The 23,673-nt window shown below is 33.9% G+C and overlaps 1 protein-coding gene across 1 annotated transcript in view; it reads right to left on the reverse strand.

Moving 5' to 3' along the window:
• The window catches only part of LOC126811123 (uncharacterized), a 46,919-nt gene that overhangs the window by 6,377 nt on the left and 16,869 nt on the right, over nucleotides 1-23,673 (reverse strand). Inside the window, exons 16-42 of the mRNA XM_050536599.2 lie at nucleotides 23,003-23,136; nucleotides 21,431-21,630; nucleotides 19,715-19,842; nucleotides 18,861-18,980; nucleotides 18,193-18,333; nucleotides 17,720-17,888; nucleotides 16,678-16,914; nucleotides 15,544-15,818; nucleotides 14,994-15,125; nucleotides 14,414-14,509; nucleotides 14,069-14,281; nucleotides 13,018-13,249; nucleotides 12,437-12,524; nucleotides 11,954-12,047; nucleotides 11,560-11,721; nucleotides 10,838-10,999; nucleotides 10,082-10,231; nucleotides 9,139-9,303; nucleotides 8,331-8,504; nucleotides 6,885-7,046; nucleotides 5,860-6,030; nucleotides 4,906-5,061; nucleotides 3,671-3,835; nucleotides 2,887-3,048; nucleotides 2,351-2,509; nucleotides 1,322-1,483; nucleotides 403-567 (exon numbers count right to left, since the gene is read on the reverse strand). Coding sequence (XP_050392556.2) covers nucleotides 403-567; nucleotides 1,322-1,483; nucleotides 2,351-2,509; nucleotides 2,887-3,048; nucleotides 3,671-3,835; nucleotides 4,906-5,061; nucleotides 5,860-6,030; nucleotides 6,885-7,046; nucleotides 8,331-8,504; nucleotides 9,139-9,303; nucleotides 10,082-10,231; nucleotides 10,838-10,999; nucleotides 11,560-11,721; nucleotides 11,954-12,047; nucleotides 12,437-12,524; nucleotides 13,018-13,249; nucleotides 14,069-14,281; nucleotides 14,414-14,509; nucleotides 14,994-15,125; nucleotides 15,544-15,818; nucleotides 16,678-16,914; nucleotides 17,720-17,888; nucleotides 18,193-18,333; nucleotides 18,861-18,980; nucleotides 19,715-19,842; nucleotides 21,431-21,630; nucleotides 23,003-23,136 — 4,374 coding nt within the window. The remainder of the gene's footprint in view (nucleotides 1-402; nucleotides 568-1,321; nucleotides 1,484-2,350; nucleotides 2,510-2,886; nucleotides 3,049-3,670; nucleotides 3,836-4,905; nucleotides 5,062-5,859; nucleotides 6,031-6,884; nucleotides 7,047-8,330; nucleotides 8,505-9,138; nucleotides 9,304-10,081; nucleotides 10,232-10,837; nucleotides 11,000-11,559; nucleotides 11,722-11,953; nucleotides 12,048-12,436; nucleotides 12,525-13,017; nucleotides 13,250-14,068; nucleotides 14,282-14,413; nucleotides 14,510-14,993; nucleotides 15,126-15,543; nucleotides 15,819-16,677; nucleotides 16,915-17,719; nucleotides 17,889-18,192; nucleotides 18,334-18,860; nucleotides 18,981-19,714; nucleotides 19,843-21,430; nucleotides 21,631-23,002; nucleotides 23,137-23,673) is intronic.

The following is a 23,673-nucleotide window of genomic DNA, read 5'->3' on the forward strand; positions in this document are numbered from 1 at the left end:
CATGTCAAGAGTATGTCAAAGACACAATTCTATGAAATACAATTTCTCTTGATTACTGAGTGTTTCATCTTGGCTTCTCTAGTCTTTATCAAGCAATGTCCATTTCCAGTTTGATTAATAAATGTTGATGAAGCAAGCCATCTTGCACGTCAGGATATTTAGAAAAAGTACAATACATCCGATGTGCTGACAAGTAGCTATCAAAATTATATAACTAGTAAAACAATAATACGATTTCCTTTATACAACCTTCCCTTATATAAATTGTTTCAGTGGCATTTGAGTGATTGGTCACATTGATTAAAACACATAAACTGAGGGAATAAAGTTATTAAATTTAAAAGGAGCGATTTGTCAACAATGATTCTTTTGTTTTTAGTAAAATTTTCTAATTGACTTTACCGATGTTGCAGCCTGCAGTTGATGTTGTTCCAATATCAGCAGTGATAAAATTTCCAGGACATATTTGACATGTTGTTTGGGCTGGTGTTGATTTATCTCTATAATATCCGATACCACACGGTTGACATCTATCTACTTTATATTCTTGACCAATAGCACAATCAGCTAAATTACACAGAAAATATACATATACGCATGACTATATCAATATTGTTTTCCATATTCATTAAAATATTTTAAGAATACCCATGGTTCACTAATATAATAGCACATATAGCTCTTGGCCATAAAATACACAGAAATATACATGTGATTATGTTTATGATTGTTGGAGGTCAGGTTGCTATTCATTAAAACATTTTAAGAATCCCGATTGTTCATTGGCTCAACACTAACATAACAGCACATATTATAGCTCTTGGCCAATAGAAATAAAATATTCTCATTTCAGTTTTCTTTACAATTTCTTCTAATAAATACCATTTCATCGCTCTGTAAGCTTTGTAAACATGCATCTGAAGAAGCATGTTAGTTTTAGTCTCCCATTTTCAAACAAGTTGTTCCTACGCAAATATGATTAAACCGACAGATGACTAAATGTGATAGGTTGTCTGGAATTGAAACATACACCCACAGCAGCTATGTCACCCAAGTAGTCCACAAGACCAAATCTTTAGACTTTAGATTGAATAATACCATTTGGCATATAAAAAGGACACCAGATGGAACTACAGGTCTATATCCACCTTCAAGTTTGAACCTCAGCTTAGGGTTAAGGATGTCATCAATTAATGTTATTTATACAAATATAAATAAGTTTATTAAACCAACATTTGTAAGTAACAAACAGGGAAAATGTATCATGGCATATAACCTAAATTCTTTACACAATATCAGAGGTAACGATCTTTATACTTACTGACACATCCTGCTTGGGAATCTGTTCCAACTTGAAGAGTTGTCTTTCCTGCTAAACAGGTCAAACATGATTTCTGCCATTTGATTGGTTGATATTGACCATATATACATGGTTTACAGTTGTTGTTTGGTTGATCTAGGTAATAACCAGGTGTACATGCAGCTTAAAAAAATAAAAATCTTTGTATCATCTAACAATTCATGTGAAAAACTTCTGAAATTATCTATTACATTCACGTATACAGGTAATACACAAAGTCTCTAACTTCCATGTATACAGGTAATACACATAGACTCTACCGTCCATGTATACAGGTAATACACATAGACTCTAACTTCCAAGTATACAGATAATACAAAGTCTGTAACTTCCATGTATACAGGTAATACACATAGTCTCTAACTTCCAAGTATACAGATAATACACAAAGTCTCTAACTTTCATATATACAGATAATACACATAGTCTCTAACTTCCATGTATACAGATAATACACATAGTCTCTAACTTTCATATATACAGATAATACACATAGTCCAGATATACAGATATTAACAATATTAACATTCTATTCTAATTGACAAGTATTTATAAACTTACCAACTCTGAAATGAAATGAAATGGGGTTTAACGTTTTACTGTTCTACTCCTATGCTGGGCTAATGAAGACGGGCATACGCCATACAGTGTGCTGTCAGAGAAATTGTGCCCGGACAGCGGCACTACGGCCTACTCTTATATCGAATTCAAACTGTTATGGGATCTTTAAAGTGCATGCCAATGTGTACACGGGACCTCGGTTTTCCATCCCATCCGAACGACTAGACAGCTGTCCTTGCCAGGCCCTCCGTCCTGCATCACTGACAAGGGGGAACCACGCCGGAAAATCTGGATGAACTTTCTCGGCCAATGCAGGGATAGAACACCCGACCTCCAGGCTAGCGAGCCAGTGTCTTACCCACTTAGCCATCGTGATCCCCCTTACCAACTCTACATTCTATTCTAATTAACAAGTATTTTTAAACTTACCAACACTACATTCTGACTGTTCTATGGCTCCTTCCTTATCTGTGATAAAACCATCAGGACATGCAATACATAATGTTGCTCCCCTTGACGGTTTATAAAATCCATCTCCACATTTAACACAAGTACCACTTTTACTCTCATAACCCGCAAAACATGATACTTTAAAAAAATATATAAATAAAGCCATCTTTATAAGTCATTGATAGAAAATTGTTTTATTATTGGTCTATAATTTTATAAAAACCTAATCAACAATATTATGCCTAACACTTATAGGTGATGCTGGCATCTAATAATTCTACTTCCATCAAGCTGTGAATTTTACTAGGTGAATACTATTAAAGTGAAGTGAAAACTTGCTAGTGCTGAAAATGTTCAATTCTCAAACCAAACTACGTTAGAAAAATAAGGCTTCTCACAATATCACATTTCTCTTTTTTATCCTCAAATTTATCAATTACCACAATTATTTCTAAATAACTTTTTTTTTTCTCATATTCATCAATGTTCTTGATTTTTGAGAATTTGGTACTTACTTATACACTGATCACGGCTAGTTGAGCCAACAGCTAGTGTGATACTTTGATCAGGACAAGTTTCACAAGACATTTTCCAATTCTCAGCCTGATATTGTCCTATAGGACATGGTTTACATGAATCACTAGCCATATCAATATATGATCCTGCTGTACAATTAGCTGTAAATAACACCATTTATAACTTAGTTTAACCCGTCTTCATAGTTATATTAACCCTTTGAATCTGCGAGGCCAGATTTCCGACCATGACATTGTTGTGGCCTTCACTTGATTACGTTCAGTCATTTAGTATAACTCGCACCACAAGATGAAAAAGGATTTAATATAGGCTATGCCTGTTCCCCAATCCCTATTCAGATACAAATCTGAATAAAAATATTGTTTAATAAAAAAAAAAGATGGAATATTGCAGATAAACCTAGAAAGAAATGTTGTACAGCCTATAATACAAGCGACCGACTCTTTTCACTCATTTACATCCAGAAGATGAACATCTAAGCCACAACTGTCACCGGAACACAGTGTATAGGCCAAGAAACCTGCAAACACTTGCGGGTTCAAAGGGTTAATGTTTAATATCCTAATTTATGTTTCAAAGCCAATTCTTCCATACTGTAGTGAAACAGGTACATAAAAATAAGATCCTTGATAACCTAGAAACAGCACAGCTTGACTGTTTGACAATAATTTAAGTATTTGTTTTCTTTTCATTTGAAGCTTTTGAATGAAATAGCGTGTAAAAGTAATCTATATTATCTAAAGTGTATAACATTAAACTTACGTAATGAGCAATCTGAGAGTGATGTAGCACTACGACCAGGTGTAACTCTATCTATAGGACAAGACTTACATGATCCAAATCTATCCTTTGTATTATCTTTATAGAAACCTATACTACATGGTGTACATGTGCCAGATATTAATTCTTCTCCTCCCACACAGAAATCTACAATATATTATATTATACCTCAACAAGTACTCTATGTGATTTAATGGTCGAGAGTGAGACTAAGTAATGTTGATACTGCACGAGGACGTTAGTCTAGGTGCTGTATCAATATATTACATTATGTCTTGCTCAAGATCATTACACACACTATCTGGCATGTGCATCTCAATTTAGTTTAAATAATGAACGATTGGCAGGTTGGCTGTACACTATTTGAAATAATTAGTACGCCAACATAAAAAGATGACATCACATCTGTATTTTAAAGTAGACTATTCCATACTAAAAGCTTTTACAATTTTCTCGTAGCCATCTTGTAACCCTATTCTAAATGTTTTTTTCTGAAACAAAGTGGTTGATTATGTTGGTTTTGTTTCAGTTTGAAGCAAACTCACTCAATATCTATTTGTCAAACCACACTAGATATGAAATCTTCAACTGAACACACCTGGAATAAATGGTGCAGACCAAGCAAGGCTAGCCTAAAAAAAGCATAATTTATTCCCGTACTAAATATATACCAAGAGCAGGAAATTCTTCCTGAATTTTGATGAACTAGTGAAATCATGTGCCTGAACCGTGTCCTACAAATAACCCACATAAACTATTGTTGTTTTTCTTAGATCTTTTTCCCTTGTCTGTTATCCATAGAAATTAAATCTAATTGCATAGGCCATTTATTGTGGATTAACTTTACATAACATAATAACAATTGCAATAAAATAACAATTACAATAATTTAGTAACAAAATGAAACATTAGGAGCAAACTTCCCCCCATTATTGTAACAAGAACCTGACCAAGATATGTGATAAGTAACGTGATCCAGGTACGTGATATAGAACATGATCCAAGATAAGAAATATGGAATGTGATCCAAGACAAACAATATGAAACATTATCCAAGATTAGCAATATGGAATGTGATCCAAGATAAACTATATGGAACGTAATCCAAGATAAGTAATATGAAATGTGATCCAAGATAAACAATATGAAATGTGCTCCAAGATAAGTGATATAAAGCATATTTCTTGTGGAATGAGAAATAACTGTCAAGACATTACCTTCGCAATCTGTACTGGCTGAAGATGCTGTGTTTCTAGTAGTTGTACCAGATGGACAACTCTGACAAGATAGCTGATATGGTAGAGATTGGTACTGACCAATAGGACATGCCACACAATTAACTCCATCAATCTTATAACCTGCTGTACAATTTCCTATACAAAACAAAGAATGAATCAATGAATGAATGAATGAACTGAAAATGGTGAGGCTGTTTGATGGGCACAGTGCATGTCATCCATCCCTGCTTATACCGTTGTTAAACAAAAGTTTGGACTGCTTAAGCATACACTAATGGGTATAAGACAACCGTGCTGCTTTAGGCTAATAACGCATCTCCAGTCCAGTAGTTTAAATACATTGGTACTACAAAACATTTGTTAACTATGGCTAAATATGTCTGTGGAATAGCTTTATTTAATGATACTTTATGGGAGATTAGACAAAGAGTTGGCAGTTCTCATTATAATATTTGAAAACTAGATAATGTAAAGGGTCTAGCCACGATCATCATTACTAAAGTCGGTATGATAAAAGCAGTCTCGATTATCTATTTCATGATTTAATCATGAATGAAAGTTAAGCAGCAAATCGGATCCTAATCCAGTAAATATCACAGGCTAGCAATGACATCGAGAGTTGATTGTGGTCTGGATAAGTTAATTAATGTCTAATTAATAATTTAGATAACATTTCAGGCCTAAAGAAAGATCTGCAATAGGCAGATTTAGCTCTTGCATAATGCATGTTTAATGTCCACTGTCCATATCCACCATCGTGATATCGCGGACAATTACATTATTATGTTTTGGTAAATAGTTTGTTATATCTATTTATATAAAAATGGCACGATTCAGTTATTAATACCATCGTAGTATTTAATCTCTAAAGTCTTTAAGATAAGTTATACAATATTTGAAACATTAAAAGAAAGATGTGTTATATATACTTACTAACAGTACATTGAGAGACTTGTTCTGATTGTGTATTTGGTGTAAGATAACCATCAGGACAAGGTGTACATATATTAGATGGTAAGTCAGATTGTACCCTATATTTACCAACAGGACATGGTGTACACTCACTAGTTGGTGTTATACGCTCCGATCCTGATGCACATAAAACTAAAATAACAACAAATATTACATCAATCCTTAAATTGTCATGGCAGTTATCAGTTGTACACATTGATCATATATTCAGTAGCACACCTAAGGGGGGAGAAGGGGACACTTTTGGAGGGGGAGCCATTTACATGGAATACAATCATTAGTTTATTAGCATGATGTCTTCACAAGTGTTCTCTTGCCATTTTCAAGAACAAATGTGTTTTTCATCTGCTCAATTGCCAAATGCCATTCAGAGAGAGAGAGAAATGGGTTTTAACGTCCACTTGACAAAAACTAGGTCATTTCGGGACTAACGCATGGTTCAATTTTATTTCAATAATTCGCTTGCTCACGGGGCTCTTTAGCAGTGAGAGGAACCTGGAGGACCTGGGGGAAAACCCACGAGGTTAGACAGGCAACCCTACTCCTGGTCACGTACAACCCCGAAATCGAAACCACGTCAGTTGACTAAATGATCGTATGATACAGCGCATACTTGCTAACCATTCGGCCACCCAAACCCCCTAAATGTCATTCAAGGATTACATATATTCCTTGTTTTTAAAATATGTTGTGTAGAAGGGGATTGTAATAGGTAATCGTCAGTGGCACATGCAGAATATTTGGTTGGGGGCAGGAGGTATTTCTTCCTCTACAATTTTGAAAAATTGGGATGTCATTGTTGATTTATGACACATATCTGGACCCAAACCTAACATTAAATTACATCATCCCAACCAACAAAAAGATTAATTATACCTGTTTTTATAGAAATAGAATAATAAGAAAAAATGTTATACCTAGATCATAATTATAAAGTCATAAGTTTATTTTCTTAAAAGAGTGTATAATAAGTGAATATATCCTACCTTCACATTCTGTTTGTGCTACAGCAGCCTTTCTTCTAGTACCTTGACCAACCGGACAGTTTGTACAGGTCTTCTGATTGACAGCTGGTTGATATGTACCATATGGACACATTTCACATGCTGTATTAGCTGTATTCCCTTTATATCCTGCTTCACATTTCACTAAAATATACAATATTAAACATTAATATTATAAAGATTGATACTAAGCATAGATTATGGCCAGATTATCTCCATTTCACATACATCCTTATAAATATTCATGTGATGTAATAAAACACATTGACAAATCAAACTGAAATTGGTAATGCTACATCATGAATGTCAGAGTTCAATGCCATCTACTGTCATTTAATCAGAAACATTCAAATTCACATTTTTGTACAAGTTCTCCTATAAACTTGTAATCACAGGTTTTTGATCCTTATTTGTGAGAGATAGATAATGCCATGGAAATTACAATATCATGAATATCATAAAATGATGAAACATGAATTGTTTAAAGGAATACCAGACCAAAACGCACTTTAATTCCTTTCAGTATTTTCAAATATATGATGAATTAAAAATCTGTCAACTCAGTATGCATGATCTAGTTCGCACAAGCCAGTGCGACCATATTTTTGCCGAAATCTTTCGATGGGCCTCGGATTAAATTCAAGACAGAAATGCATTAAACATTAATATATTGATTTCTCAATCAAATAATCAATTTAAGGGTATTTTAGTATAGATTAAACCATGGAATATTTGATAATTCAAAAAAATGCAACTGACACACAGAGACTGTTTGTGATTAAAGCTAATGGTACAATCTGGTTAAAACACAGATCCTATTTCGTTTTGTTTTTATAGTTCAAAATTTCGTTTTACTTGTCTTTACTACACTTGGATCTGGAAGAGTTGTTATTTAACCCATGTTCTGAATGGTGTCAGCGATAAGCCAATGAAATGGTCTGTCACGGCGAGCTTTAGGCATGTTTTGCACAGAACTGTGGGTAATCCACTAGGAACATCAATACTGATTGGTTAATCAAATGTCTGACATCATAGGGTCATAAGTCGGTCTTTTGACCCCTAACGTGACTTATCGCTATAACTTGTCAGATCTAGTGTAGGCCATCCAAAGTATAACAAAACAAAACGAAATATAGATCTGTATTTTAATCAGATTGCTAATGGTATTATATATTCAGAACAGACCCCGTGTTCACAAAACATTCTCAGACTTATGTTAAGAATTTACTCAACTTTCAATCACTATTTATGAGAAATATCTTTGATCCAGAAACACAAAACTTTACACATAGTTTCTTATTGATGTATTTGATACATTAAAACAACAAAAGTTTTATAAAGGGCTATATTTTAGTTAAAATAAGGTAAACAATTTTGAGTAAAGTCTGAGAATGCTTTGTGAATTCGGGACCAGGTCTATAAACTTACAAATTGAACACCCTGAAACTGATGTTGTGCCTGTTGCTGGTGTAATAAAATTAGTTGGACAAGCTTGACATGTTCCATAATAGCCATCAACAACATTATCTTTGTATGTTCCAACATCACAAATCACACAATCAGTATTACTAGGGTTAGCTTGATAACCAGACTCACAGAAAACTAAAAAATATAATATATATATGTATATATAAATTATAAGGTATTAAAATATTTCACTGATAAAAATGGTTTACCACAAAAGTCTAAAAACAATTTTCTCGTACATAAATATAGAAAGCAACGAATGGAATGGGGTTTAAATTTTCATCAACAATATATTTAGGTCATTTTGAGGTTCACATAATTTCATTTCTATAGTTAATTATGCAAAAACTTAAACATACTTTTATTTACTGTGTCCTGTAAAATCTTTACCCCTTTAAATGCATTTAATACTGAAGATGTGTAATGCATCTTTAATTAAGATGTGATTTAAAGTAGCATTTCACCCATAATTCTATCATATTTATCAAGATCACAATATTCACAGCATTGTGGATCATAAATTTTGTCATTGAATCATGTGGCATGGTTTTGATTCCCCAATTGTACGTGACAAGAAGTAGGGTCACCCGTCCAATCTCATATGTTTTCTCTGGTTTCCTCCCAAAGTTAAATATACACACAAAAGAATTATTGAAATAAAATTGAACCATATGTTAGTCCAAAGTGGATGTTAAACCCCATCAGTCGCTATCTCTCTCTAACAATATGACATAAAGAATAAGGTATGTGTTATTGTATATTAACTTACATCTACATTGTGTAGGACTAGAAGCACCAGTTGTATCTGTTCTATATCTAGAATTGTTTCCACATAGTTTACAACTGGTCTGCCATTTTACATCTTGATAGGTTCCTATACCACATTCTACACATTGGTTTTCTGATGTACGGTATCTTCCAACCTCACAGGCAACTAAAAAAATTGTAAAAATAAATGCAATACTTAATTCAACTCAATCACATTTTTTGTTCATGTGTATACATCATATTGTGAAGGGAAAGGTTCATTAAATCTGGTGATAATCAGTTGGAGGATTATAAATCCCTTACAAACTACATTATTGTGAAAGTTGAATCTCTACAAGGAATTTCTAAATATTCTGTTCAGTATTTACAAAGATATGATGAAGATATAAACAAGCCAGTGCCACCTATAATAAATGTTTGGAAGACTCTTATCATATGCCTCTTTTTAATCTAAATCTAAGCAAAGACATTGTTGCTTTGTCTTATAATTAATAGTAAGTGCAGGAGGACCGCACTACACGTAAAACAAAAATCTACAAGATAAACCTGCGGACAAGACAGAAAATAGACATTGCACCAAATAAACAAATATCAAATCAAGTGAATGGATCCGGGGGCCAGCCATAAGCGTCCACTGTGCTGTACAGTCCCGGGCCTGTAGTGACGCAGACTTCACTCAAATTTGAAAACAATCAGGAATACAAAAAAGACATAACAGAAATAATCAATGTGACTATAATTTAGCATGGGTTGAGCCATAAAAAATTATATAGTGAATGAAATTTGGTAATGACAATCTGATTACAAGTTTCGAGTAAATCATAATTGGCAAAAGCTTTCAATTTTTCCTTGTACTTCTAGAGAGTAAAAAAAAATGCTTCAATACTTTGAGAATGGAGATTAAAATCTACTTTTTTTGTTATGGAATGACATCAAAAACTTACCAACAGTACAATTAGAGATTCTGTCTGCACCAACCGTTTGTGTTATATTACCAGATGGACATGGTTGACAGATCTGATCATCACTATATGTTCCTATAGGACATGGTTCACATTGTCCATTTACTAACTGATAACCAGCATTACATCCAACTATAAAAATATATTTATAATACAAACATTATGTTTCAGCTTATATAGCTCATGGAGCTATTTCCTAATCCATATTGTCATATATTTTGTCACCCGAAATCCTCATGTTTGCTCCATACATGGGCTAAGTGAGAGGGATGCAATGATGGGCTTTGCGTCATGGTTTTGAGTTTTTGCGGTCCCTTGAGATTTTGTGCCCCCTTGCAAATGGCAAAATGTCACATGGTTTCAATACAGTTTTCAACATTATAATTATAATGCTTAACTAGACCGTGGGTCAGATATGCTACAAATCATTCAGTCATTTGTCATACTAAATAAGTATAGAAGTAGATAAACAAAAGAGACACTAACACTGTTGATAAAGGACAAACACCCGAAACTCAACTTAGATTAAAATTACTCTACTTCTAATACAATCTTGTCAAGTTTCTTGCTTGGCGAATATTACCTATACTTTTAGAGTTTTCAAATATTGTATTTGAGAAATATGGAGGTTTGTGAGATTCAATAAGTTTGTAGTAGACTGTAATATAGTAGGCAAAACAAATCATGGTTTGTTTATATAAATCAATAACAATGCTGCTGCTTTAAACATGTACATACCATAACATTGTGAAATATTAGTTGAACCTGTTAATCGAGTTATTTGACCAACTGGACATGGTTTACAACTAAATTCTCCAGCAGTATCTTGATATAAACCTTGAGCACATGGTTGACAACTTGTTGTTTGTACATCATAAAAATTACCAATAGTACAACTATCTATAATTATAAAATATATAAATACATTATGCAACTTCTGGTATAAATTCTCATTTTTTTTACCAATCCTCTGAAATGTTCTGCAAATGAACGACTTATCCTCTGAATATATTCTCCAGATGATCGATTATCCTCTGAAAATGAACAGCCAAACTCCTGAAAGTGTTCAACGCTCAACCCTTTGAAAATGTTCTCTGCAAATGAACTATTAATCCACTGAACATAGTTTACAAATGAATGCCAAATCTTCTCAAAATATTCTGAAAATGAACAGATAATCCTCTGAAAATGTTATGCAGATGAACAGCCAATCCTTGGAAAACATTCTGCAGTTGAAAGACCAATCATCTGAAAATGTTCTGCAGTTGAAAGATCAATGCTCTGAAAATGTAGGAACGGTCATGGGGTACATATATGTAGAATATGGCCATACTGTTACATACTATCTTCTCCTAATTTGATTTGTTTCAGGTACATATTTTTTGTCAACTTCTTTCTTTCTGTTTTTGGTACATGTCAACATTTTTGTCAACTTCATTCTTTAAGGTTTAAAATCTTACCTATACATTGATTTAGTGCTATTGATCCTGTAGTTTGTGTTGTTTTACCAGAACCACAAGGTGTACAGGATGACACACCTGTAGCAGGTTGATATTGACCTTTAGGACAATCATCACATGTAAAGGTCACATTGTTATAATATGTTCCACTGGCACATGTAACTAGAAAACAAGTGTTTTTTTTGTTAATAAATATATCCAGTATTGGCTTAAAAAATGTTACAAACAAAAGTACAACAAAACAAATTTTGTTAGTTATAAGAACTCCTTAAAGAAGCTGATCTTCAATTTCATGAATCTATGTCAAGTATTCATTGCTGTCTATTTCTAAAAAAATTGCTAATCAATAACTGAATTCAATTTATAGAATAATTTGCTATATAAAGAATCTTACCACATTGATTATCTATAACTGTTTGACCAACTGGACATATTCTCTTCATATCAACTAATAAAGTATTAGCATATATTCTACCATTTACAATATCCTGTAAATATTATTCATTAATTCTCTTCATTCTGCATTGCTAATTACCGTGTATTGTGTATTTTATGAAACATATGAATTAACGAAATAATCCCAGATGCAACTATCTGGTGCTAGTAATAATTCTGCAAATTCCACGGTTTATAAGTTCCGGGATAACCATGTCCACACACTTATTTAAGTTATAGTTGAAAGATAATCAAATGAATAACCCCATTCAATAAATATATCGGTTATTTCCAAATATTTTGACTTAATACTTTCAGACAACTTACTTAATTGGGTGATTTCAACACTTTTTCGTATCTGATTTGCACACACAAAGTCAATGTCATCAAAACTGAGACTTATCCATTTATATTTATACACTGAGCAATAATTACTACTTACATTATAAGTAAATATATTTTCATCTAATGTAGCCCTGATCAAAACTTGTTCTGCTGTTAATGTTTCACTACCTTTAGTTAATTCTGGTCTAAAAAAAGTAAAACAGAATTCAATCAAACATAAAATTATTCTGTTTATAATATCAAGACAAAGTTATGAACTCATTAATAATCAATTTAATATAAGTTTAGTCCAGTAGATTTGACTCATCATTTTTGTTCCTGACACAAACTGTTGGATATAGCTATGTAGTGGCTCAGTGAGTAAGGTGCTTGCTGTCTAAGTAGGAGGTCCCTGGGGTTGGACGAGAAAGTTCGATAAGATTTTCCAGCCTACTTTCCCATTGTCAGGAGTGGACTGAGTAGGACCTGACAAGGACAAGCACCTAGTCATTCGGACAGGACAAAATATATATATATCGCTGACAAGACGGTTAGAAATTTGATAGGTTGCAGTGTTGTTGTCTGGGCAAAAATGTTCTCATTGCACACTCTATGACGTATGCTCATCTTCTTTATCCCACAAAAATAAGTTATTAAATCCGATTTCATATCATTTTATTTATTAAAACTGTTACTTACTTAATATCTTTAACATCAAATGTTACTTTAGTAACAGGATTACAAACAATATCAAATGCTATATCTGAACATGTAGTTTGTTTACAGATCTCATTATTCCATTGTGTATTTAACTGTTGTATACTTGTAGTTAGTTTCGTATTTAATGTTGATTTAACTGTCAGACAATCTGTTGGTGATATCAAATAATTCATCTGTACATTCACATCTACATTTGCAGGGCCAACAATACCTGGAAAATAATTTTAAAATTATTAATAAGACATTACTTTCCTGCCATTTAACCACGTGCCAATAGCAATCTGCAACAAATTTATGGATATTACTAATAAAGAGAGAGAGAAATGGGGTTTAATGTCCACTCGACACAAACTAGGTCATTTCGGGACTAACATATGGTTTAAATTTATTTCAATAATTCGCTTGCGCATAGGGGTCTTTAGCAGTGGGAGGAAACCGGAGGACCCGGAGAAAACTCACGATGTTGGACAGGCAAACCTACTCCTTGTCACGTACAACCGGGGTTTCAAAACCACGCCAGTTGACTCAATGACAGGCCTTATGATACAGCGCGCAGGTGCTAACCATTCGGCCCTCCAACCCCCCTATTACTAATAAAGAACCTCAAATTTAACAAGCGAGTTAAGATCATCATCGCATGTTATGACTTCTCAAATTGAAGGACTCAAATTTAAGCACAAATGAACAATACCTACGAGGTTTAAAAATTCCATTGAAAACTTTAACCTGTATAGCATCCAATAGTTTAGAAGTCAAAATATGAACCAAAATATAAATTGGAAATTAATAGCAAAATGGAGTCCAAATTTACGATAAGGTTCTTCTGCCTTATACCCAAACCTAGGTTTAAAGGAATGATATAAATTTCAGTATGTTTGAGGTAAATGGGGAGATAACTCTTAAATTTGCAACTGATAAATTTAGAATATTCTAATACTACGATTCTAACTTCATACCAAATGAATAAAAATCACAAGAAATTGTGGACACATGAGGGACAGTAGGTACATAAAAACAGAACATCACTTACTGCCACAAGGAGGATAGATATCTTGACTGGATGGAGGCCACACCCAATTACCCTCAGAGCTACATGTATACCATGTCTTTCCTTGTTTATTTATAGTAGAACTACTGGCTGGACAATCCACACTACAAGCTGTAAATCTCCAATTGTTATTTATATTGTTACATGTTTGAATTCCATTATTTCTAGGTACTGGAAGTGCTGGACAGAACTCATCTGAAATAATAACACATTGCATTGTATTGCATTAAAATTGTCCATTTACAAGTCTAGAAGATAGTCATATAAAATAAATAGATGTGGATCATACATCCTGACTACTATCACCATCTGCTCAAGAAAACTTACCATTAATATAAACTTTAAAGTAACATAAAGCCTTGTTTTTATTCCCATCTACAGCTTCATATATAATAGTATGTGGTCCTTTAGTTAACAGAGCTCCTGTAATAAAACAAAATATCACAAAATATTACATAACCTTTTCAAATGGATACAGAATTAAGAGAAACCAGCTATCTATCGCTATGTATCAGGGCTCTAATTTCAGTCACATTTGCCAATCTTGACGGACTGCCAGTAAAACTGACCAGCCGGAGATTTTATCTGCCGGTCAATTTATATTAATTAATCAGAATTTCCAAGAAATTCACCTTAAAACACAACACATACAGGTTCTTTTTTAATGTAAAACCAATAAGAATATATTTTACTAAACAACCGGGCTATATTGCGCCAAAACATCAAAATATGACCAGCTGGCCAAATATTGAAGTGAAAACCCTGGTCATATAAATAATATTTATTCAATATGTGATCTAATAACACCATAAAATGTTATGTCAAAACTGATATCCATTCCATCATTTTAAAAATCAATAAAACGTTTATATTTATATTGTATTAAAATAATAAAAATATATCATACCAGAAAGCTGTGTAAATGTAACAGATGAAGCACCAGAAAATACAGGTTCTGTCCATGTTGGTTGTCCTGCACCATTTGTACTCTGATAAAACACGTTATTAGGACAACTATCAACACCAGGCTTTGTTTTATCTATAAAATAAATTTAAATATACTTGTAGACCATGCCATAACCTAACATAAAATTACCAAATTCTATAAAACTATGCAATCAATGGTACTAGTGTAGCGGTTTGACTTGGTAATCGATTGAATTTTAAAATATGGAACCTTAACCTGAACATTTTATCAAGTAAAATCATAAACCTCATCAAAATATAACACAGAAAAAATATTATTAAAATAACATATATATAAAGCATTAATATTAATTATAAACAGTAGTGGTTGAGTTAAATAAAGACAGAGATAAAACAATGAATCAACTCTCTGCTGTTATAAATAAAACAAGAAACCAAACAGACACTGAAGCGATGCATTGTCACTCAAATCCTAAAGGCAAGGAAGGGGGTATCGGGGAAATAATTATTTAACCAATGAAAACTCTTACCATTGGTTTGTGTTGAGCATGAAGGGAAACCAGTGTATCCTGTAGGGCATGCACCTTTCATTACTCTCGATGGTTGAACCATAACAACATCATCATTGAGGATATAATCTGCCCAACCCTGGTAAACATTGCTTGGATAAACAAAAGATGGTGCATCAAATAAACTTGGTAATTCTGTACCAGCTTCTAATATTTTATTATAAATATTCAACTGAGACACACACCCTATAAATGATTTTGACATGGGATATTGAGATCCAATTGACACCCAGATTCTGAAAAGAAAGAAGCAATACTATTAATAATACCGAAATATCGTTTTCACCAGATAATGATAAATTGATGATATACATAGAAGAAGATAGTGTTGTTCCTGCTCAGCAGAAGTACGAGTTTACTACACGTTGAAGCGCTATGTATTAAACATTGATTTCAGTCTACAGTCCAGGGTGTTTGCTACTTTTTCTTTAAAAAGTTTCTATGCTAATTCATCAATCTGATTAAAATATAGATCTATATTTTCGTTTCGTTTTTTTATACTTTTGATGGCCTACACTACATGAAGATCTGACAAGTTATAGCAATAGGTCACGTCAGGGGTCAAAAGACCGACTTATGACCCTATGACGTCAGACATTTGATTAACCAATCAGCATTGATGATACTAGTGGATTACCCACAGTTCCGTGAAAAACACGCCTAAAGCTGGCCATAACAACCTTTTCATTGGCTTATCCCCGACACCATTCAGAACACAAGTTAAATAACAACTCTTCCAGATCCAAGTGTAGTAAAGACAAGTAAAACGAAATTTTGAACTATAAAAACAAAACGAAATAGGATCTGTGTTTTAATCTGATTGGCTAATTCATCTACTCAGAAATAGCAGAGTGTCTAGTCATTCAGTTTGAACAAAAAACCTGTGTACACGTTGGGATGCACATAAAAAAAAAGGAACAGCTGGAATTCAAAATCAGGGTAGGCTGTAGCACCTCTGTCCAAGTAAAATTTCTGTCATAGCACACTAAATGGTACATGTCTGTCTTCATTAGTCCAGTCGATGTAGACAAATAGGACATTAAACTCTGTTTTATTTTATTCTAGATTAATTACACAAGAGATTTACTGACTTACTGTTGAGTAGACGTAATTGATGACGTATAACCTGTTACTTGTATCTGTCGTAAACTATCAACATAAACCTCTACCGTAGTACTCCTCCAACTTATAACTACAGCATGCCATCTACCACTATTTAGTTTAAAATCATGATAATTAGCCGTTACTTCTGGTCCTGACACTCGTAGTTTAATACCGGTCTCATCAAGTGATACAATATCTGGTTGTATTAAACTGGATGTTGATGTGCTACTGTAATAATAAAATTATCATTAACATGGAATTATTTCAGTATATCTACAACGTGAGTCTCTACTTTCATTTTGTAAGTAATCTTGTTAACATTAAAATTAACATTAATTAACAGAAGTTAGGTGATTAATTCACATGACCCCATAATGCAGTGTGTGTGGGTGTGTGTGTGTGTGTGTGTGTGTTGGACTTAACGTCAGCTGCTCGTTTGGGTGATATAACAGACAATCCTCATCATGGACCGGTTTAACAGCATTATAACAAAATTGATGATCGATTGACCAGAACAGACCTGACCTGACCTCTTATTTGGCCAATAGGATGCCCTTTATCTACTTATTTCAACTGATGAGTCTGTAGTTAGATCGATATGTATTGTAGGACATTAAAAATAGAGAGAGAGAGAAATGGTGTTTAACCTCCTCTCGACACGAACTAGGTAATTTTGAGACTAACATATGGTTCAATTTTATTTCAATAATTTGCTTGCGCGTAGGGGTCTTTAGCAGTGGGAGGAAACCAGAGGACCAAGAGAAAACCCATGAGGTTGGACAGGCGACACTACTCCTTGTCACGTACGATACAGGAATCAAAACCACTCCAGTGATTATGATACAACGTGCACTCGCTAATCTTTTGGCCATCCAACCCCCCTTTGTAGGACAGTAATATAATTTCAGATAAATTTTCCCGATACATTACAAACCCGCTCAATTGGTGGACTAGTTATAGCTTAGAAATAATAGTTAAATTCTTCCAAAGTACAAATTTAATTCAAGTAAATGTTTAAAATATGGTAACTTACTCGGCTCTATAGAGGCTTAAGAAGGTTCCTATTCCACCCATCATATCATATTTTACCCATAAACCAATAGTGAAACCGTCAACAGAATTGATTGAGAGTGGGAAAGCCACCATGGCCGAGCCTCTAGACAGAGATTTACGTAGACATATATCATAGTTTAAATTTACATCTGAAAATAAAACCATGGAAATCAGAAACAATTACAATAATAGACATCATGTCATATATACATAATGTCTAACATTCTACATCTGATATTACTGAAATGATTTAATACTGTTCAAACAAAACAAACAGCTTGATACTCTAATTCAGTTTGAGTTACTATACTCTGGTTGAGGTCGAGTCAAGGAAAGATCCTTAGGGTAACTTGATACAGAGTTTCCATACTCTGTTCTAACATAACCATTACTAGTTTATTAGGAACGTAATTAGTTTGACCCCTCACTAGCTATGAGTGAAGATACACTTACTCTGTTGACAATTTGGTAATGCTTTTCCTGCAGGACATTTACAATAGTGAGAGTTTTTAAGATTAATACAGGTAGCAGACGTAGGACAATTAGCAGACGCACATTCATTAATATCAGTAGCACATGTATCACCAGTAAATCCTGCAATAATACAAATACATATTTCAATAATTTCGTACGAAAAAACACAATAATAAAATGAAATCTTAATTCAGATCTTTATAAGCTGCAACATAATCGTCCATTGATAGAATCAAATGGGAAAATTATATAAATGATTGAGTATAACAGCATCACTACAATAATCTACTGAGAACCTTAAATAGTACACTTTAGAGGTTAGAGCTGTTGATAACAAAATACTCAAATTTGATAGTAGGCAAAGTTTGGGACAAACCTGCAAAGCCATTTCTGATATTTTTAATGTATAGTGTCATATAAATTAGATGAGTCTAGGGTTACTCTGAATATTATGATATGAACAGAGTGATAACGACTCTGAGCACTTATGTAATTATATGAGAGTGCTACGTCTTCAAAAAAAAAATCGCAAGAAGCCCATCTTTATCATTTAAAGGGCCAAAATACAGTAGGTTTATCTAATTTTAATAACTAATTAAGTAAATTGCCACCTTGATTTACAGTATAATTAAAAGGAAGAAACTAACCTGCATCACAAGAACATTTATAACCAGTAGAATCTATACTACATGTACCACCATTTAAACATGGTGATGAGTTTATACAATCATAATCTTGTCTAATCTCACAACTTAATCCCATAAATCCTACAAAAATAACAACATATTGATCAGAATTAACATTATCAACAAAAGAATCAACATTATTATGCTCATTTAATAGACCTCTACCATTAATAAAGAAACAAAAAAGTTATTCTCAAATGAGAGAGAGAGAAATGGGGTTTAACGTCCACTCGACACAACTAGGTCATTTCGGGACTAAAATATGGTTTAATTTTATTTCAATAATTCGCTTGCGCATAGGGGTCTTTAGCAGTGGGAGGAAACCGGAGGACCCGATGAAAACCCAGGAAGTTGGACTGGCGACCCTACTCCTTGTCACGTACAACCGGGGATTCGAATATTCTCAAATGAATATATATAATATTTATTTTCTAAAAGACTTGTGTGTGTGTGTGTATGTGTGTGGTGGGGGTGGGGAGAGGGGGGCTTGCGCTTGTCCATTCAGGATGTTTTGAACTGCAATCAACACAGAATTGACTCCTGTCACAGTTCCTGAAAACATATGTAGTGCAAGCAGAAATGTGACATAATTAAATGTTTCAGCTATGGCGATTGGTCAAATAGTATCATATTCGGTTTGTGCAAGCTTTGTCAACCGAAATTCTCGTTTATTCCACTGACTCGTTTTAATGAATTGAGAAAATATAATTTCAAAACTTTCAATTCATACTAAAATATTCATTATACCGTAAGTGTTCACTGGCACTTTTTTCTACATTTTCCCGACATTCTAGAAATATTTCATTATTATTTACCTGTAGGACAGTTACATTGTGGAGCCTCATTAACTAATGAACATGTAGCAGAGTTGTAACATAAAGGCATTTTAGTACAAACATTGTCAACTATATCACAGTTTTTACCAGATGATGTTCCATTACACCTTAAAAATAAAATATATATTCATAAATACAGTAATGTAAAAAAGGCACATTTTATGAGACAATGATTAAACAAGATTTAGCTTATTCTAGTCTGGCGCTAAAACTTGTCTTGGTAATTTTTTATTTGCTTATTCTAATCTGGTGCTAAAACTTGTCTTGGAAAATGTCTTGGTAATTTTAAAACCATGATTAAACAAGATTTAACTTATTCTAGTATGGCGCTAGTCTTGGTAAATGTCTTGGTAAATCATATTAGCATTCTATACTAGTAACATCAAATATTATTCAATCCCGGAAATAACATTAGAAAACAGACATTTAAAATGTGAACTACATCATTCATATAACCACAGTCTTCATACAGTATGTGCAGGATGGAGGGCCTGACAAGGACAGCTGTCTAGTCGTTCAGATGGAACGAAAAACCGAGCTACTGTGTACACATTGGCATGCACGTAAAAGATCCCTTGGCAGTTGGAATTCGATATAAGAGTAGGCCGTAGCGATGGCGTATGTCTGTCTTCATTAGCCCAGTTTAGGAGCAGAACAGTAGGACGTTAAACCCCATTTCATTTCATTTCATTTCAAATGGTATGGTTATACTCTATGCCCCTTTTTTTGTATTAATTCAAATTAATATAAACAATAACTGTCCAAATGGATATCCATAAGAGCCATATTTAATGTAGCTAAACAACTAAAGATTTTGTACCACTCAACATCCAGGCAAATAAAGCTTAACTATAAACACCTGGAAGATATCATGTTCCTGAAGCAGCGACCGCGAGTTTTACAACATCTAGCCGTTGCTTCAGTACTCAACAATTCCCAAATTTTTGCGCTCGTTGTGTTTACACTGACAAATTAGCATTGTCCAATCAGAAGTCGTGGCAGATAACACACTGTAAACAAATATGGCGGCCTCCATAGAAAAAGAAATAGACAAGTTTACAGCCTTTGTTGATCAACAATGATTTCCAGTAACCTTGACATTGATCGAACCTTGAACTTTGCAACTCGATTGTCACATGTAGGCATTTTAGCTAGAAACGAGAGACTTGATAATTGTATCGATATTTTTAACAAAGGAATCTGATAGGATCACAAGGTGGGCTTATACCCAATCAAAATTAGTGCTAAAATATGCGGGGTATTACGTGAAGGGCTTGATAAGATGTACGTAGTTAAGGCGAGATCAAGCCTTCTATTGAAGATGGGAAGATATAAGAATCAAGGCGACACATCCAACTTGTGGCTCACCATAGTTGGAAATATTGATATTTAAAGTAAAATGTAACTGAACAGTAACTGAAATGTAATTGACCATACCAAGTTTTTCGATGGAATGTTATTAATAACATTTCCATTACTCATTAATCTTGAAATCTAACATTACTGGTTATATGATCATTACATGTAATCATTACATCCCGATCATCACATTCCATTATTTCAAAACATGTAATCATTACATACCATTATAACCTCACTCATTACCAATACCCCAATCATGCAATAGCTATATAGGGAAGCTCTTATAATTTTCTAGTTATTGCAGATCTTCTAGAAATAAAAAGATCTACTTACTGACAATAGTAGTCATTAAATAATGTGTAACATGTTCCTCGTCCACTACAGGTTATTCCTAGTTGTGTACATATATTTATAGGTGTTTCACACTTTCTACCTGTCCAACCAGCTTCACATACACAATCATAATTATTAATCCTATTTACACATACACCATCATGTAGACATGGAGTACTCTCACAATTATTAATTTCTTCCTGAAAATACATAAAACAATATAATGTTCACTTGAATGAATGAATGAATCACTGAAATGAAATGACAGTAATTATTCATTTCTGAGAATGAATTAAACTTTTCAGACATATTTCAATAAAAATATACCTATTTGAAACTTTGCTTACATTAAGACATATTACTAATTTCCAGTAGGCTACACTCATACAAAAGTCAAATGAAATGAAATGGGTTTAACGTCCTACTGTTCTACTCCTACTAGACTAATGAAGACGGGCATATGACATGCATTGTGCTATGAGAGAAATTTTTGCCCTGACAGCGTCGCTATGGCCTACTCTTATTTCGAATTTCAATCATCAAGGGTTCTTTTATGTGCATGCCAGGTTAGCAAGCCAAAGTCCTACCCATTGAGCCACCGTGGCTCCCCAATGAATCAATGATTATTTTAATCATTGTCTTCACTTCAGCATCAGTAGACTTATACATCCAGGAATTAAAAAGCCTCAGTTTATGGAGGACTGTCTGAGTAGTGTCATTATTTTATGATAATTTGGTAAAATAAAAGTTCTATGTATTCTGGGGATCACGGTCGCTAAGTGGGTAAGACACTGGCTTGCTAGCCTGGAGGTCGGGTGTTCGATCCCTGCATTGGCCGAGAAAGTTCATCCAGATTTTCCGGCGTGATTCTCCCTTGTCAATGATGCAGGACGGAGGGGCTGACAAGGAAAGCTGTCTAGTCGTTCGGATGATACGAAAAACCGAGGTCCCGTGTACACATTAGCGTGCACGTAAAAGATCCCTTGACAGTTGGAATTCGATATAAGAGTAGGTCGTAGTGCCGCTGTCCGGGCAAAATTTCCCTCATAGCACACTGTATGGTGTATGCCCGTCTTCATTAGCCCAGTTCGGAGCAAAACAGTAGGACATTAAACCCCGTTTCATTTCATTTCATTTCTATGTATTCTACAGATAAAGAAACTGTAAATCTTTAGATGTCATAGGGGGGGTTGGATGGCTGAATGGTTAGCGTGCGCGCGCTGTATCATAAAGTCTGTCATTGAGTCTACTAACGTGGTTTCAAATCCCCGGTTGTACGTGGCAAGGAGTAGGGTCGCCTGTCCAACCTCGTGGGTTTTCTCCGGGTCCTCCCGGTTTCCTCCCACTGCTAAAGACCCCTACGCGCAAGCGAATTATGTAAATAAAATTAAACCATATGTTAGTCCCGAAATGACCTAGTTTGTGTCGAGTGGACGTTAAACTCCATTTCTCTCTCTCTCTGTCTTAGATGTCATAGTTTCATTCCTATATTAAAAAATCCTAAATGTAGATTATATGACAAGAATATTTGTAGGTTGTGCATTATATAAGATATAAATGTTAATTACGTACATCACATCGATCTCCTTTAAATCCAGGTTTACAATCACACCTGTAGGTTGTACCTGTATTTATACAGTTAGCGGTATTACCAGGATTACATAAATTACTGTCACATGGTACTAGTACATTCTCACAAAAACTACCTGAAAAATATTATAAAATCAGGGCTAAAATTGATATAGGTGAACTCTAGAATATATGACAAATTCAATCCATTTAATTCTTTTAAATTTAGTGCATTATCTGTGAATTACCACATTTGGCCACCAAATTGTGACAGAGACCGTAGAAATCTTGCCCAATGAAATTCCAATTATCGTAGTGTCAAAACTCTATTATCTATATGTCAATACTGATACCATTTTTAAAATATTCATATTATTCATGTAGCTTCCAAGGCTCCGACATAAACTATTTGCATAGTTATCATCTTAGTATGAAATCAAACAGTCCAACACATACCAAGGAACCATGATCTTTGGGAGATAAGCCTATATTTCAAGTTTCGTCAAAATAAGATACAAATTGTGGACGAACAAACAGACATACCGGACATCCAGATGGACAGGGGTGACGACAATATATGTTCACATGAAAATGTGGTCGTATAAAAATTTATTACAAGTTACAAGTTATTCTTTGCTTGACAAGACGGGAGAACCCTCATCGAAACGTCGCTG

Source organism: Patella vulgata, chromosome 2 (assembly GCF_932274485.2).
Source record: "Patella vulgata chromosome 2, xgPatVulg1.2, whole genome shotgun sequence".
NCBI lineage: Eukaryota > Metazoa > Mollusca > Gastropoda > Patellidae > Patella > Patella vulgata.